Genomic DNA, 19002 nt, shown 5'->3' with positions numbered 1-19002 from the left:
TTGATGTCTAAGAAATCACTAAGACTGTGTCTTTTGACCTCATAATAAAGCAGGCTCCAGTTTCAACGGACTTACCACTATATGAAGCTCAAAGTTCAAAGAAAATGCTATCGTCAAAGTACATAACTGTCACCATATACAACCATGAGATTCACTTTCTTGTTCGCATAATCGGCAAACCTACAGAATAGTAACTGTAACAGAATCAATGAACAATCAACCAGAGTGCAGAAAACAACAAACTGTGCAAATGCAAATACAAATAAATAATGAGAACATCAGATAATGAGATAAAGAGACGCTAAGGTGAGATCATTGGCGAACATTTGTGGTATGGGATTAAAGTCTTTGTCACCTCCAGATATGACTATTCCAATGCATTTACTGCAGGCCATGAGTATCCAATCCCAAACAGAAATGTTGCTGCCTTTGTCCTAATTCACAACTTGTCTTCCAATTCACATCTGCTCACTTTTCTTCCCCAAATGTAATGGCTCCTACTCTCTTTCCTCCTCTGAAATGAGTCAGAAACCACCGTCTCTGACCATGGTGTTAATCATTTTCCCTTTACATGTAAACATCAAATTTTATTCCATTAATGACCATAAGACCATAGGATCAGAATTAGGCTTTTTGGCTCACTGAGTCTGCTCTGCCATTCCATCACGTCTGATTCTTTTCTCCCCTCCCCATAACCTTTGATGCCATGTCCAATCAAGAAACTATGAAGCTCTGCCTTAAATACACCCAATGACCTGGCCACCACAGCTGCCTGTGGTAATGTCTCCCCCACCATGGGAAACATCCTTTCCACATCTACTCTGTCTCGGCCTTTCAACATTCTAAAGGTTTCAGTGAATCCCCCCTCATCCTTATAAATTCCAGCGAGTACAGACCCAGAGCTATCAACTGTTCCTTGTATGATAATCCTTTCATTCCTGAAATCATTCTTGTGAACCTCCTCTGAACCCTCTCCAATGCTAGCACATCTTTTCTTAGATGAGGAGCCCAAAGCTGTTCACAATATTCAAGGTGAGGCTTCACCAATACCTTATAAAGCCTCAGCATCACATCCCAACTCTTGTATTCCAGACTTCTTGAAATGGTTAGGGGAGTTGAGAAGGTTATTGGGGTCTCCCTACCTTCTGTCCAAGACCTCTTTCGGAGTCGATGCCTCCAGAAGACACGGTACATCATTAAAGACCCCTCACACCCTCTCCATGAACTGTTTATTCTTCTGTCATCAGGCAAACATTACAGGAGCATCAAAACTAAAACCACAAGGCTACTAACAGCTTCCTCCCACAGGCAGTCAGACTGCTAAATCGCTGCTCTACCTGGCTGTTTTGGACACCTTTAACTTGCACTGGACACTTATAACTGATTTTAACTGACATGTGGCTGTTGTGTTTTACTATTTATTGTTATGTTTATTATTTAGTGTTGCGTTTGTTATGTTATGATTGCACTGCTCCTGGGAAATGCTGTCTCATTCTGCCCTGCAGAGCTGATGTACGGTTAGAATGACAATAAAGTTTTTTGAATCTTTGAATCTTGAATGCTAACATTACATTTGCCTTCCTCACCATCGGCTCTACAAACAAGTTAACCTTTAGGGTGTTCTGCACAAGGACTCGCAAGTCCCTCTGCACCTCAGGTTCCTGGATTTTCTCCCCATTTAGAAAATAGTCAGCACATTTATTTCTCCTACCAAAATCCAGAAATGATACTTCTGTGAAACTTTCTCAGTCATTTTTCTATGACAAGCATTCTCTATGAACACAGGTTGCCATATTTTAAAAGCTAAGTATTTTGACTGGATGTCATGTGAGAAAAATCACACAAACACTACAATAAACAACACTTTTGCTTTCACATTCAGTTCAGCAAGACACTGTATTTCACTAGCATTATCATCTAATTACCTACCATGAAATTAGCCATTATCCAAACATTATTATTTACAGCACTTCAGTATTCAGTATTTTTCAATCAATGTTCAGTAATTTCATCTTGCTCGAACTGTAAAGGATTGCTTTGTGACTGGTTATTAAAGTGATATGCTTATTAACCTTTCAACTTCTCAGATACCAGTACCTTACTACCTACACTTCAAACTTCAGGGCCAGGGAAGTTGTGATCACTTCAATCACTTTCAGCTTCCTAGCTACCCCATTTTCATTATGGGTTCTTCCCTTCTTTCTGGACAACAGACCTAACCAGTTTCCCACAAACCACCACCCTCCACACTCAACAATTTCTCTTTTGGCTCCTCCCACTTTCTCCAAACCCAAGCTGTAACCATTGGTACCTGCATAGACCCCAGACATCCATGCCTTTTCATCAGCTATGTGAAACGTTCAGTGTTCTAACTACTACTACTACGATGTCAACTCAGGCCTAGGGGGCTGGTGTCGGGCGCGATGACAGACTCTCCACTTCTCCCTCTCCCTCATCAGTGTGTTCGGTTCATCTACATTAGCCACGCCGCTGTCTTCTAGGACCATGTTGACCATTGTCTTGGGAGGGTGCCCAGGGTTTATCCTCCCGTGCTTGGGCTCCCATATGATGAGTAGGCTGGCAGGTAGCTCGGGGTGGCGTAGTCAGTGCCCCGCTAGTTGCAGTCTTCTCGCCTCGATTTTAATGGTGAGCATCGGTAGGTCGTCATAGAGCTCGACATCCGTCATGTGCTGTTGCCAACTCACATCAAGAGCCATCCGGAGCATTCTTGTATAGCAACCATCTGGAGACTTCTACATAGTCTTGGTGAGTGTCCACATCTCGCATCCATATGTGAGAAGGGACTCTATGACTGCTATGAAAATCCTCTTTTTAAGCCCTCTGGTCAGGTTCAACTTCCAGATTTCCTTCATGTCGTTCATAGCCCTCCATGCCAGCAACTTCCGTATTTTTATGTCCTTCTCCGAACTCATCATTCTTGACCCGAGGTACTTGAAGTCAAAGACTTTCTTAATGGTATCATTCTTTACGGACTTGAAAGTACCTTTGTCGCAGTTAAACGCCATGTACTCCTAATTGGTAACACTCCCCAACACTTTCTGCTCTATATTGATGATTGCACTGGTGCTGCTTCCACAACTTTGCCTCCAACTTCCAACGTCCCCTCACTTTTACTTGGTCCATCTTTTGACAGCTATCTCCCCTTTTCTCCATCTCTTTGTCTCCATTTCTGGAGACAGACTATCCACTGATATATTTTATGAACCGACTCACTCTCATCTGTTATCTTGACTATATCTCTTCCCACCCTGTAATTCATAAAAGTGTTATTACCTTTTCTCAGTTCCCCCATCTCCAGCACAACTCTTCTGTGTGAGGCATTCCATTCTAAAACATCTGGATGTCCTTCATTTTCAAAGAACACAATTTCCCTTCCACCACTATCAATGCTGCCCTCACATGCACATTCTTCATTTTATGCATGTCTGCCCTCACCCCAACCTCCTGCCACCATAACAAGGATAAAGTTTCTCTTTGCCTTTAGCTACCACCCCACACACCTCCATATCCAAAACATCATTCCCTGTAAGTTCTGCCATCTACAACAGGATCCTACCACTAAGCGCATCTTTACCTCTCCCACCTCCAATCTCCACTTTAGATAGGAATCACTCTTTACATGTCCACTTGTCCCTCCCCACTGATCTTCCTCCTGTTTCTTATTCCTGCATGCATGGCAAGTGTTACACCTGCCCCTACACCTCTTCCTTCATCACCATTCAGGGCCCCAAACAGTTCTTCCAGGTGAGGTGACACTTTACTTGTTAGTATGTCAAGGTTATTACACCCAATACTCATGGTTAAGACTCCTCTAAATCAGTAAAACCCAATGTAGATTTGGGAACAGCTTCACCAAGCTGCAAAGCTGTAAAAGTGGGTCTTCCCAGTGGCAATTCACTTCAATTTGGCTTCCCATTCTGACATGTCAGACCATCTACTGTCATGATGAAACGATATGCAGGTTGGAGGAACATCTGTGGATTTTCTCGCTACCATCTGGACAGCCTTCAACAGATAGCATGAACATCGATTTCTCCACCCCTTCCCTCTTTTGTCATTCCCATTCTGGTTTCTTCCTCATCCCTTCTCTTTTCGCCTGCCCATCACTTTACACTGGTGCTCCTCCTACTTGGCTTTCTTCCATGGCGCACTGACCTCTCCTATCAGATTTTTTTTTATGTCCTTTACCTCTTCCACCTATCACATCCCAGATTTTCAGTTTACCCCCTCCCCAATCCACCCACCTTCCTCCTTACCTAGTTTCACCTATCACCTGCCAGTCTGTACTCCTCCACCACCTTCTTAATCTGGCTTCTGCCCCCTTCCTTTCCAGTCCTGATGAAGGGTCTCAGCCCAAAATGAAGGTTGTTTATTCCCCTCTGTGGATGTTGCCTGACTTGCTGAGTTCTTCCAGCACTTTGCTTGTATTGCTCAAGATATCGAGCATCTGCAGAATTTCTTGCGTTTTTCAAATACTGTCAACTTCTAAACAATACCCTCTGAGCAATATTTGTAAATTATTAATGTAACCTTTGGAGAACAGAACTTCAGTTAAAGAATCAAGTTACACTGCCTGTGGGATGATCTTGCATCAGTGTTAAGAGATCACAGCATCAAAGAGATGCAGTGCAAAATAGGATTTGTGGCCCAATCTGCACCATTTCTGACTCACCTAAACACCATGGGCAATTTATAGTGGTCAATTACCTACCATCCAGATGTTTTGGGATGTGGGAAGAAGCCAGAGCACCCAGAGGAAACCCATTGAGTCACAGGAAGAACATCCTCAAGACTGCAACTGAGATGAGGATTGAACCTGGATATCCAAAACCTATGAGGCATGAACTTAACTTCTGGTGTCACTGTTGGATATACAAATGCAATCATAGCCTTTAACAGTTTATAGTGGATGGGTGCATGTTCACAGTGCAACCCTACACAGAACTTATGTTTTCTTTTGGAAAACTACAGCAATGGGTTAAGAAAAAAACACGGAATATGCTATCTGTTGTACAATCTTAAAATTCACCTGGTTTCGATGAGCAAGTTTATGACCTTTCTTCCAGCGAAGGATTGGTTGTAAAGCTGGAAGATCCTTCAGAGTCTTGTCACCAATTTTGTGCTTGCCCAAGCTGTATGATACTTCAAAGACAATTGGTGCAATCACATCCTTCACCTCCCGCTGTAGATGAAAACAAATAATTTATTTAAATTTAAAGCATCACCAAAAACTTCCAAAAGACAATCTAAATCTAAAAGCAGAAGCCCGTGTAGCTCAATAAATAGTAAGAACTGATTCTCACCTTCATCCATTAGAAACTAATGGAATTTGACTTTTATCTTTTAGGAGTTGGGTTTCAGTTGTATAAGTTAAAAGAAGATCATATTTAGTTTTAAATTCAACACGTCTTTTACATAAAGTAGGTTCTGGAGCCAAGGCATAGTCTTGCTCTAACTGTTTCAGCTGATTAGCTAAATCACTTCTCTCTTTATTAGCTTTCCTCTTAATACTTGCAGTATAAGAAATAATTTGTCCTCTAATATACGCCTTAAAGGCATCCCATCTTATAAGACTTGAAGTCTCCTCTAACGTATTCCCTTCAAAAAAAAAGTCATTTGTCTCTCCATAAACTTTAAAAACTCTTTATCATATAACAAAGTTAGTTTAAATCACCAAAATTAATTTGTTTGAAGAAGACCAGGAAGATTTAAAGATGGAAACACAGGAGCGTGATCTGAAACAGCAATCTCTTTATATTCACAGGATCACACTAATGGAATCAGTTGGCTATCAGTAAAAAAAAATAATCAATCCTAGAATATGTATGATGAACGTGAGAAAAAAACCGAATATTCCTTATCTACTGGATGAGAAAAATGCCAGGCATCAACAATGCCACATTTCAATAAAAAAGATTTAATAAACACAGCTGATTTATTTGGTATCATTGATTTAAAAGATGAACGATCTAAAACTGGATCTAAGCAACAATTAAAGTCTCCACCCATCACCAATGAGTACAGACCTAGATCTGGCAAATGAAAAAAAAAACGCTCAAAGAAACCTGGGTCATCTATATTCGGAGCATACACATTGGCAAATAGCATTAATTTGTTATTTAGTTTCCCTGATACTATAACAAAATGCCCATTAATATCAGAAATTACTTTATGTTGAACAAAGGGAACTTTATTATCTATAAGGATTGAAACTTCTCTTGCTTTGGCCTGAAATGAAGAATGAAAATGAGATTCCCTCCATCAATAAAAAAGTGTGAATTGTCACACTTGCGTATATGTGTTTCTTAAAGAAAAACAATGGGTACCTTAAGTTTTCCAATATAGACAAAAATCGTATTTCTTTTCACAGGATGATTTAGTCCTTTTACATTAAAAATAAGTAAATTAATACTTTGATCCATTTTAAGGCCCTTTATACGAAAGATTAAAATAGCAATCAGAAAAATGTATATCAAACCCAAATAATAAACCTTGAAATATATTAACTAAGCAACAGAATTGATTAAATTCCCAAACCAGCTTCAAGAAAAAAAGACTCCCTATCCCTCCTCCCCCTCCCAAAGAAAGAAACTCGGTTATAGAGCAACCATTATCTACTTCTCCTAAACACATTCCCTTAGAAAGCCTGTTGGAACCGCTCCCAAGAATTCAGGGTTATTTACTTTCCAACCTAGACCAAATAATAGTGAGAAACAAGCTTAGACGGGTTTATCAAACAGAAATAACAATTATTCATACTAAAAGATATTAAACAGTCTTTTTTAATATGTGGTATTTCTGTTCTGCAAGATTTTTAGTCTATTATATATATATATATATATATATATATATATATATACACACACACATACAGTCATTGATTTTTTTATAAGTCTAAAAATTCTTGCGATGTTCCTTCATATAGAACTATTTAAATGATCCATCTTCCAATGTAATCCTCAGTCGAGCCAGAGAACAAAGAGAGGGTTTAAAATTTTGACTGTATAACTGCATCATAACTTTTTTGAACTTAGCATGTTCTGCCATAACTTCTGATGAATAATCTCGAATACGTATCTTTTGATCTTGATAGTCAGTCATACCTTCTCTATGGGCAGCATGAATCAGACGATCCTTTATTTGATATTCATGGAAACATATAACGACTGATCTTGGTTTAGATTTTGATGCAGATTGGTAGATAGGTGACCTGTGAGAACGATCAATCAAAGGCACAGACTTTATAATATCAGGGAATAATTCCATCAAAAGATTTGCAAAGAATTCTTTAGGACGATCTCCTTCAGTTTGTTCTTTAAGTCCCAGGATTCGTAAGTTGTTCCTCCTACTTCTGTTTTCCAAATCAATAATCTTCTGGTCATCATTTCATTAGTCTTAAATTGTTTTTCATATAGCTTTTGCATATCATCCATTCTCCCATCCAGTAAAGTAATAACATCTTCACGTTCCTTATCTTTTTATCACGTTCGGTTAGAATTACTTGAATATCTTCTAGTTTCGTACCTATTTGTTTAATTTCAGCGCTGATTTCTTTTCTAAAATGTTGAAACTCCTCAGTAAGCTTTTGAATTGAACTCGTAATAGCTTCCAAAGCTGCTTTGGTAGTCGTATTAAAATAATATCCCGTCTAACAATAGTATTTCAAAAGGTTGAAGAGAAAAGTAAGTAAATTAGGAGCAGCAGTAGAGAGCTGTTACCCCATCAGCTCTCTATTTTATATTCATGGAGATAAAACAGGTAAATTATTGGCTGATCAAATTAAAACCTGTAGAGCTAAACAACAGATTAAGGAAACATGCAAAGCTAATGGCGATAGGACAACTGATTATTTAGAAATAAATGATACTTTCAGAGAATTTTACTCCGAACTTTATAGTTCTGAATCTTCTAAGGATCATATTGTAGTGAACAATTTTTTTAGATCAGATAAATATTCCTACAGTTTCTGCCAACAACAGAAAATTGTTGGAACAACCTATTTCTTTTGAGGAAATTGTCGAGGCTGTGCGCTCATTATGTTTGAGGAAAGCTCCGGGTCCAGACGGATTTTCTGGAAAATTTTATAAGACCTTTTCCTCACTGCTTATGCCTCATTTATGTTCAGTTTTTTCGGATTCATTTAAGTCGGGCAGACTCCCTCAATCTTTTTATGAGGCTTCCATTTCGCTCATTCTTAAGAGGAATAAGGATCCAACTGAATGCTCTTCTTATAGACCAATTTCTTTACTTAATGTTGACGCTAAGATCTTATCTAAAGTTCTGGCCCATAGGATTGAAAATATTTTACCATCTGTCATTTCTGAGAACTAAACCGGATTCATCAAAAATCGATATTCTCACTTTAATATTCGCCAGTTATTAAATGTTATTTATTCTCCTTCTAACACGGTATCGGAATGTGTAGTATCTGTAGATGCTGAGAAAGCTTTCGACAGAGTTGAATGGAATTATTTATTTAAAACTTTAGAAAAATTTAATTTTGGACCTGTTTTCATTCAATGGATTAAATTACTTTATTTAGCCCCTTCTTCTAGGGTTATCACTAATTTTGATAACTCCAAACCATTTAAGCTTCAACATGGCACTAGACAAGGTTGTCCATTGAGCTCTTTGCTTTTTGATCTGGCCTTAGAACCCTTAGCCATTGTTTTTTGAAAATCTAATGATATCACCAGTATTTTAAGGAGAGACACTATTCATAAAGTCTTGCTGTATGCTGATGATTCCCTGCTATTTATTTCTAATGTTGAGACTTCATTACCCCATGTGCTTTCTTTACTCTCCTGTTTAAGCCAGTGTTCAGGTTATAAATTAAACCTACATGAAAGTGAACTTTTCCCTTTGAACAATTTGATACCAACAAATTCTAACCTTACTTTTAAAATTGTAAGAAACCAATTTACTTATTTAGGTGTAACAATTACTAAAAATTATAAGTGTCTATTTAAAGAAAAATTTTTTAGTCTATTGAATCATGTAAAAAGAATACTATTAAATTGGTCGCCTCTTTCGTTATCGTTAATCAGTCGAATTAACTCTATCAAAATGAATATATTACCTAAATTTATATATCTTTTTCAGGCATTGCCGATTTTCATTCCTAAATCCTTTTTTGATTCTCTTGACTCTATTGTATCTTCTTACATATGGAAGAATAAGCACTCTAGATTAAATAAAATTCATCTTCAGAAATATAAGAAGAATGGAGGATTAGCCTTACCAAATTTTAATTTTATTATTGGGCAGTTAATATAAGAAATCTTACATTTTGGTTATATTATATAAATTGTGAAGATTGCCCGATGTGGGTTTTCTTAGAAGCTAATTCTGTTAATAAATTCTCTATTATTTCTCTTCTTGGATCCTCACTTCCTTTGTCTTTGAGTAAGTTAACTGATAATCTGGTAGTTAAACACACTATAAGGATTTGAATACAATTCCGAAAATATTTTGCCTTATTGAGATTTTCTCTTTTGAGTCCCATTTTTTCTAATTTTTTTTAAACCCTCTATGATTGATGTGGCTTTTAAAGAATGGGATAGATTAGGTATTAAATGCTTTCAGGACTTGTTTGTAGAGGGAAGTCTTTCTTCGTTTGAACAACTGTCAACTAAATATCGTTTACCCAAAACTCATTCTTTTCAATATCTACAAATAAGAGATTTTTTACTGTCTCAAATAAGTACATTTCCTAAAAGTCATGATAAGAATCTACTAGATGTAATTTTTAATCTGAAACCTTTTTATAATGGATCTATATCTAATATTTATAATATGCAATTGGGAATGAGAAGTGTTCCTTTAGATAAAACTAAAAATCTTTGGGAACAAGATTTATAGACTTCAATTTCTGAGGAAACTTGGAATCAAATTTTTAAATTGGTCAACACTTCATCGTAATGTGCCCGTCACTCTCTCCTTCAACTTAAAGTGGTCCATATGACTAAGGATAAGTTGTCTCGTTTTTACTTAGATACATCTCCGTATTGTGATAAATGTAATAATGGAGAAGCTTCACTCATTCATATGTTTTGGACATGTCCGAGTCTTGGAAAATATTGGAAAGAAGTATTTCAAACCTTTTCGATATTTTTTAAAGTAAATTTCAAGCCTACTCCTTTGACTGCTTTATTTGGTATTGTTGGAGGAAAGGATATTATTTTGGAACCATCTGATTTGCACATTTTGGCTTTTATGTCTCTTATGGCCAGAAGGACACTTTTGCTTAAATGGAAAGATGTGGCCCCTCCTATTCACGCCTAATGGTTACATGATGTGATGTCATGTTTAAATTTAGAGAAGATTTGATGTTCAAACTTTGAATCTAGTCAAGACTTTCAAACAATGTGGGGACCTTTTCTGAGTTATTTTAAAAACCTTTGATTTGCTGTTAAAGCACAGATGATGACTCACAATCTTTTTTTCTTTTTTTTCTACTAATCAGCTTCAGTCTTGGTAGCGGGTTAGATTTTTTTAACATAATAAAATTATTATTTTTCAATGTTACGAACTAATTGACTTATACTAATATAGGGTAAGCAGTCTTCATATGCGATTTAGCTTAATGTATTGACGTATATTTTTTTTTCCTGTACTCTGTATTCTTTTATATATATATATATATATATATAAAAATTAATAAAAATATTGAAAGAGAAACTAATGGAGTTTGGATTATTATTAATACAAGGCATAAAGTGTCTTTGGTAATAAAGATACTTCTCATTTTGATAATGAGGTTCATCAACTCTTTACATTTTCATCCATATTTTTATTCTGAATATCTTTAAAAGTAATTTGTCCGCACTGTTGAAACAACCACCCTGACCAAGAATTAAAAATTGCATTTCTACGTGTACCTCTGAGGCCTCCTACGCATCCAAATATGATGTTTAGTGATCAGGAAGATGCTCTAGGTTTAGTAAACCACAAAGGGGAAAGTACTTTGATCTAAGGTGCTGAGTAATTTCAACCAAACAGCTGTCTAAAAAAAACTTTCTTTCTTTCTTTGACGTACCAGTTCCTTCTGCGGCATCAGCAGAGACTTCCAAAAAAGTAAATAGATTTCTGGGGTAGCTATCCAGACCTGTGCAGACTGCTCCTGCGCAGTTTCAGCATCTGCCTCTATACTGTAAAGTACTTTGAAGAGAATGCAAAAGTTCGGACATTATCCCTGAATCATCAGGAGCCTGGTGGCTGAGTGGCTAAAACAGTTCCTGAACCTAGAGACATGGATCCTGCTCCCGTACTTCCTTCCTTATGGCAGCAAGAAGAGAGCATGCCATGGATGGTGGGGGTCCTTGATGATGGATGCTGATTTCCTGCAAAAGTACTCCCTGTAACTGTGCTCAGCGGTGGGGAGGGCTCAACCCGTGACGGACTAGGCTGTATCCCCTACTGTTTGTAAGCATTTCTATTCGAGGGTATTGGTCTTTCCATACCAGGCCATGATGCAACCAGTCAATATACTCTCCACCACATACCTACAGAAATTATCAAAGCTTTAGATGACATGTCGAAATCTTTGCAAATTTCTAAGGAAGTAGAGGCACTACTGTCCCCTCTTTGGAATGACACTTAAGTGCTGAACCCAGGGCAGACCCTCTGAAATGATAAACTCCTTCTAATCCAGGCAGTATCCTGTTAAATCTCTTCAGCACCCTCACCAAAACCTCCACATCCTTCCGATAATTGGGCAACAAGAATTCAATGTAATATTGCAGATGTGGCCTAACCAGAGCTTATAAAAATGTAGCAACTTACTGACTCGATGACAATGCCTTAACTAGTAAAGCAAGTATGTCATTGGCCTTCTTTACCACCTATTAACCTGTACAGCCACGTTCAGTTGCTATGGACCTGGACCCTAAGGTTCATTAGTACATTAACACTGTTAAAGGTCTGTCCCTTTATATTTGATCTCCCAACGTGCAAGATCTCACACTTGCCCAGATGTAACTCCACCTGCCACTTCTTCACTTATATCTGCAACTGCTCCATATCCTGCTGGCAAACATCCACAATCTCTGCATCATTCCTGAAGTTACTAACCTACCCATCCACATTATATACATCACAAACAGCAGAGGTCCCAGCATGGATCCATGTGTAGCACCACCAGTCACGGACCTCTAGCCAGAGTGAGCCCCTGTCTTCTAAGGGCAAGCGAAGTCTAAATCTAAATGGCCAAGTCATCATGTATCTTAATCTTCTGGAAGAGCCTATAACTTAGTAGATTGCATAAGTTTATGGTAACAACATTCTTTACACATAGTATCTAAACACATCACAACCTTGTATACTAACAAATCTCTGCTCCAAGAACAACCTAATTTTTCTAACTTATGCTTGCAGCTGAAGCTGTTCAGCCCTGTAATCTTCTTCTGCATCCTCACAAGGAGCTTTACACTTTTACTAATGTCTGAAGACAAGAACAGGACATAATTAAGTTATTTATATACAGATTAGCCCTGTTACTACCCCTTGTGGAATACTGTGCATTGCCTCCATTCTCACTACTTTCGGTCCTTCAATCATGTTTTTAATCCAATCCATTCTAATCCTAGGCTTCAGTTTTGTTCCTTGGAATTTTATGTGGTACTTGGTTAAACACTTTCTGAAAATCCATGGGACAACATCCATTATATTTCCTTCATTAGCTTTCCTTGCTACTTCATCAGACAACTGAAAAGATGGTTTAATATTTACAGATTGATTCTAGCCCTCCTTAATTAATTTAAATTTCTCCAATTGCCTTACAAGTTCTTCCCTGATTGCCATTCCATGAAACTTCTTGAGCCCCTCAATTTAATAGCCTCCTTCCTGTGAGAAGGATTCACCCCCTTTTAAAAAAAATGTCATATTTTCTAAATCCTTTGCCTTCTAAAGAACCTTGCTTGGGTTCCCCTTTTACCTTGTGTTGCCTTGGCAAGCAAGTCCATCTTCCTGAATGTGGCTGATATCCCTTGGAATCTTTACTAACCATGTACCTGTCTAAGTGCTATTTAGATGTGGTTAATATTCCTTCCTCAGCTACTTCCTCTAGTAGCTCATTACATATACTGACCAGACCATCCTCAGTGTGAAGAAGGCGCTGTTGCAGGTTCCTATTAAATCTCACCCCTCTCACCTTAAACCTATGCCCTGTAGTTTTACATTCCCCATTTAGCCTATCTGTGTCCTTCCTTTTATACACCTCTATAAGATAACCCCTCATTCTCCTATGTCCCAATGAAAAATGTCCCAACCTGCTCAAACTCCTCTATAACCCAATCCCTCAGTCACAAATTCTTGTACTCAATATCCTAACTGAAGGCAAGAATGCCAAAGTTTTTTCACTCACCACTACATCCACCTTCAAGGAAAGTGCAAATGAGCAAAAAGCTTGGCATAGATGCGTTGAGCCCAATGACCCACTTCAGTGCAGTAAAACTCTACAACTCTAACTAAATAAGCATGTTTTTTAAAATGACTGGAAAACTGTTAATAAATTATCAAATTACATAATTATCTCTTTAAATTGTTAAACATCTCATTCTAGATCTTCGTCTTTCACACATTCCAGTAGTCCCATTTTCCTTTATCTCCACACCAGAAGTTGTCAATATATTGAAATTAAATGATCATTAAACCAATAAGCAGGCTGTATCTCATCCCAAACACTTACGTCTTTCACATACTCCAGTAGTCTAATTTCTCTGGATTTCTGCACCAAGATCTTTCAATGTTTTGAGATCAAATGATAATTAAACCAACGAGCTTGTCATATTCCAAGAAGTATGAAAATCCAAATTTTAGTTTTCTGTTCCACTGGAGTCAAACCCTAGAGCAGGGGTTCCCTTGCTTAATAGTATTGGTCCATGGCATAAGAAATGTCGGGAACCCCTGCCCTAAAGCTTCATAATCGCAAAATCTATAGAAGTTCATGTCTTATTCACTCAATCAATGAATAACCTCCACATAATGATTTTAAATTATATTTTATTGAAAGCTGTTAGCTTTCGGGATCTGAGATAAATTAAATTAGGAGTGTAAAGTTCAAATTCTAATTCATTATCTAATTAAATACAGCTTTCAACTCCAAAGCTGTTTAACTTAAACTATGGATTTAAGCAAGTAATTCTATTAATTAAAAAAAATGTAATAAAGCAAAGTACTGTATTAGCTACAAGGATATACTGGAGTAGAAATTTACCTCAGGTCATATTAACATAGTCGTGCTTGATTTCAATGGAAAAATATTTTTTAGCCAGAGAACAATGTTCATTCTACAACCATGTGCTTACTGAACATATCTCCAAGGTCGTGCTCCTACTCCATCAAAATTAATTCTGAAATTCGGGTGCAGATCCCACAATCCTGAGATCACCATGTCACTACATTCCAAACTTTTCGGCTTCCATGTCTGAACACATCTGCAATCTCCTGTCACTTAGTATGATTGTTCCAAAATGCAGGATTTGATATATAAATACATATCTAATATCTACATTATTACAGTGAAGTTAAGATAAACTCAAAGGGTTAGTCTTTGAAACTACCATAGTTTGAAAAGTAGATCTACTGATTTAGATGGAACTTATAGCTAGTGCTCTCAGTGAAAGAAGCACGAGTGAAAAACACAGCCAATTAAGAACAACAGCTACAAGCTGAATACAATACCCACCCAAATGCTCCACTAATCTTTTCATCGTGGAAGGACACAAGATGTACACTTACACCCATTTTGAAGAAACTGCAAGTTAAGATGTGTGCACAAACAGTAAAACACATTCTTTATCAGTCAGACTTAAGGATGTCACAGTCTGAAATGCTGCCTGGCTGCTGAGATCCACCAGCATTTTGTGTGTGTTCCTTTGGATTTCCAGCATTTGCACATTTTCTTGTGTTTAGAATAGAGCCTCATGTAGAGCCTCAGAATGCAGCTATGAATGGCCATGAATGAGTTAAACCAATTCTTTAATAGGTTTTACTATTGTCCTCCTGCTCACACCCCCCTCAGCACACCAGTCCAGCCATTGCTCCCTCAGCACCAACACTTCCCCTCCTCCATCCTCTCCCTAGAATTCAACATGTGGATGAACAACACAGGCTACCACTATCTACATCCCCTTACTGCCCTGCACCTACCATCCACACCTCCATATACCACCTGCTATCGTCCCGATCTTCACCTCCCCCAGCCCCCACCTTCTATCAACCTCACAGTCATCATGGACTCACCTTCACTACTGAGCAGGGAGAAGGGCTCTGGGGAAACTCAGACACAGCAAAGCATTGGGACTGGATGGTGTGAACCCCAAGGTCCTGAAGGAGTGTGCTGAGCAGCTGCGTGGAGTTCCCCAGTGTATTTTCAATCTGAGTCTCAGCCTGGAATGGGTCCCTACTGTACGTAAAACATCATGCGTGGTCCCAGTACCCAAGAAGGGCCAACCAAAAGTCTTGAATAACTACCATGCAGTGGCCCTGACCTCACACATCATGAAGACCCTAGAGAGACTGGTCCTGGCTCACCTCTGACCCCTGATTATTGACTACAGGAGGAAGAAATCAAAGGGCCTTGAGCCAGTCTTCATTGGGACATCATAGGTGGAAAGAGTCAATAACTTTAAATTTCACGGTGCTATCATTTGAGAAGATCTGTCCTGAATCCAGCACACAAAGAAACTGCCATTACTAAGACTTAGCAGCATCTTTACTTTCTAAGAAGTCAGCGCAGATTTAGCATGTCATTTAAAAATTTGACAAACTTCTTTGGACACTTGGTAGACAGTATACTGACTCAGTACATCATGGCCTGGTATGGAAACACTAATGTCATTGAATGGCAAAATAAACTACAAAAAGTAGTGGATATGGCTCAGTCCATCACAGGCAAAGCCCTCGCCACCAGTGAGCATATCTACAAGGAGCACTGTCACAGGGAAGTAGCCTCCATCACCAAGAAACCCCACCATCCAGGCCATGCCCTCTTCTCTCAGGAGCCTCAGAACCCACATCACCAGGTTCAGGAACAGTTATTGCCCCTTAACCATCAGCTTCTTTGACCACAGGGGATGACTTCAATCATCCCAACAGAGTCCACAACATATGGACTCACTTTTAAGGGTTCTGCAACTTGTGTACTCAATATTTATTGCTTATTTATTTTTATTATTCTTTTTGTACTTGCACAGTTTGTTCCCTTCTGCACACTAGTGGTTTGTCCATTTTTGTTGTGTGCATTTTTTCATTGATTCTATTCTGTTTCTTTCTATTTATTGTGAATTAAGAAAATGAATCTCATGGTAGCATATGGTGACTTTGATAATAAATTTACTTTGAACTAAATGTCTCCCTCCTATGCATCATTCATATCTTCCACTCCCCCCCCGCCCCGTATTCATGTGACTATTTCAAAGCTTATTGAATGCCAATTCCTCACTATGCTTGAGAACTCTTCAGGAACCCACCAATATTTATATAAAAAAACATGGCCCTCATGTTGCCTTTAAACTTTTCCCCATCTAACCTTAAAAGCATGATCCTAGACTGTCCTTCTGATGAAAACTTCCTCGCCATGTGCACTCTGTTCTGGCTTTTCAGAATCCAGGAGGATTCAATGAGATAACCCCACCCCCATCTTCATCCTTCTGAGTTCCATCAAATCCAGGCCCAGAGATTTCAGACTCTCCTCATACGTTAACCCTTTCATTCCCAGATTTTTTCTTGTGATCCTCCTTTGGGTCATCTCCACAGCCAGCACATTCATTCTTTGATATTGGGCTCAAAATTGCTCACAATAAAATATTCCAAATGTCATCTGAGCAATGCCTTATAAAAGCTCTCTTTGTAATTTTGATTTCTAAATGTTTCTTCCCATTTAGAAAATAGTCTAACAGACAAAATGGTGGAGATGAGGCAGATTCTATAAACAGTCATCATTTCAGGCTGAGTCCATTCATCAAGACTTCTCAGTCCAAAATGTCACCTGTTTATTCCTCTCCACAGATGCTCCCTGACCTGCTGAGTTATCCCAGTATTTACGTGTGTGCTACTCCAGATTTCTAGCATCTGACGAATCTCTTCTGTTTGGAAAACTGGCGAGACCTCTATTCTTCCTATTGAAGAACATTATCCCACACTTCCCTACACCATATCCCATCTGCCACTCCTTTGCCATCCTTCTGTGGATTCTCCAATCTTGGTATCATCTGCAAACTTGACCACAATGCCCTGTCAATTCCTTCATCTAGATCATAAACACATGTGAAAGGATGCATTCCAACACTGGCCCCTGCAGAACCCCACTAATCACCGGCAGCTGAAAAGGACCCCTTTATTCCAACTCACTGACTTCTGTCAGAGAGCCAACCTTCCATCCACCTTGACTCTAACACGACAGGCTTTTACCTTGCTTAGCAGGATGTACAGCACTTTTTCAAAGGCCTTCTTAATATCCAAGTTATTAATGTCTACTGACTCTTTTGACAAACCTACTCAATACCTCCTCACAAATTTCCAACAGATTTGTCAAAAAATCCTCATGGATTTTTCATTTCTTAATGAAACTACACTGACTTTTCCCTATTTTATGTTGAAGTTCTAAGTATTCTGTAATTTCATCTTCAATAAGTAAACATAATTGTGCGCTAAAGTTGGATGCAATTAGATTAGATTATTAGATTATGAGGACACGCAGTCCTCTTTTATTGTCATTTAGTAATGCATGTTTTAAGAAATGATACAATGTTTCTCCAGAATGATATCACAGAAGCACAAGACAAACTGACCGATAAACTGACAAAAACCACATAATTATAACATATAGTTACAACAGTGCAAAGCAATACCGTAATTTGATGAAGAACAGACCAGGGCACAGTTAAAAAAAAGTCTCAAAGTCTCTCAAAAGTCCCATGATCTCATGCAGATGGAGAAGGAAGAAAAACTTTCCCTGCCATGAGATTCCAGCGCTGCAAACTTGCCGATGCAGCATCCTGGAAGCACCCGACCACAGCCGACTCTTGAGTCCGTCCAAAAACTTCAAGCCTCCAACCAGCTCTCCGACACCGAGCACTACCTCTGCCGAGTGCTTCGACCCCAGCCCTGGCAACAGACAATAGGCAAAGCCAAGGATTTGGGGCCTTCCCCTCCAAAGATTCTCGATCGCACAGTAGCAGCGGCAGCGAAGTGGGCATTTCAGAAGTTTCTCCAGGTGTTCCCCTGTGCTTCTCATGTCTGTCTCCATCAAATCAGAATTGTGCACGGCCCCTAGTTAACACATACGATATCATTTTGGAGCAGCCGCACGCATTGCGTCGCACCGCCATCTTCTCCTCCCCCTTTAATGTTTCAGCATGTTTTTGTATACGTGTAAAATGAACTTTCTTCTCATGTGGGCAGTCTAGGACCAGAGAGCACAGTATCAGAATACAAGGGGTTCCCTTTAGGACAGAGATGAGGAGGAATTTTTTTTTTTAGCTAGAAGGTGGTGAATCTGTGGAATACATTGCCACAGTAATTGGGTATATTTAAAGTCGAGGATGATAGGTTCTTCATTAGTAAGGGGTGTCAGATGGGGAGAAGGCAGAAGAAGGTGGTTGAGAGGAATAATAAATCAGTGACCAATGGTGACGACCCACAGGCAGTTCACAAAACTGCTTCTTCTTCGCCTTTTCAATATATTTCTACTACTAATCTGTGTCCAATTGAGCCTGTATTTTACATTTTGATAATGTGTCTTGGGGCCAATTGAGCAGTCTGGCACTTTTGTTGTCTCAGAGACTGAGAGCAAAATTGAGAATAGAGTGTGCAGCCTAATGGTAGAGTGCAAACATATGACCGGCTCCATTACTCACCGATTAAAGCACTGAGCAAGACTGAAATCAATGAGAACAAGTGAGTGTTCAATATAACCTGCCTGAGATTAACCCATCTCCCTCTCCCTCTCCCTCACTGCTACTGGAGGGAAATGCAGGA

General features: G+C 38.7%; 1 protein-coding gene across 1 annotated transcript in view; it reads right to left on the bottom strand.

Annotated features, from left to right (window-relative positions):
* itga9 (integrin, alpha 9) overlaps window positions 1–19002 on the bottom strand; it is a 422554-nt gene that overhangs the window by 197451 nt on the left and 206101 nt on the right. The window contains exon 16 of the mRNA XM_072263117.1: window positions 5051–5203. Coding sequence (XP_072119218.1) covers window positions 5051–5203 — 153 coding nt within the window. The remainder of the gene's footprint in view (window positions 1–5050; window positions 5204–19002) is intronic.

This window comes from Mobula birostris, chromosome 1 (genome assembly GCF_030028105.1).
Source record: "Mobula birostris isolate sMobBir1 chromosome 1, sMobBir1.hap1, whole genome shotgun sequence".
In the NCBI taxonomy this organism is placed as follows: domain Eukaryota; kingdom Metazoa; phylum Chordata; class Chondrichthyes; order Myliobatiformes; family Myliobatidae; genus Mobula; species Mobula birostris.
Note: the sequence above shows the minus strand (reverse complement) of the source record. Positions and strands in the feature narration are given on the sequence as shown.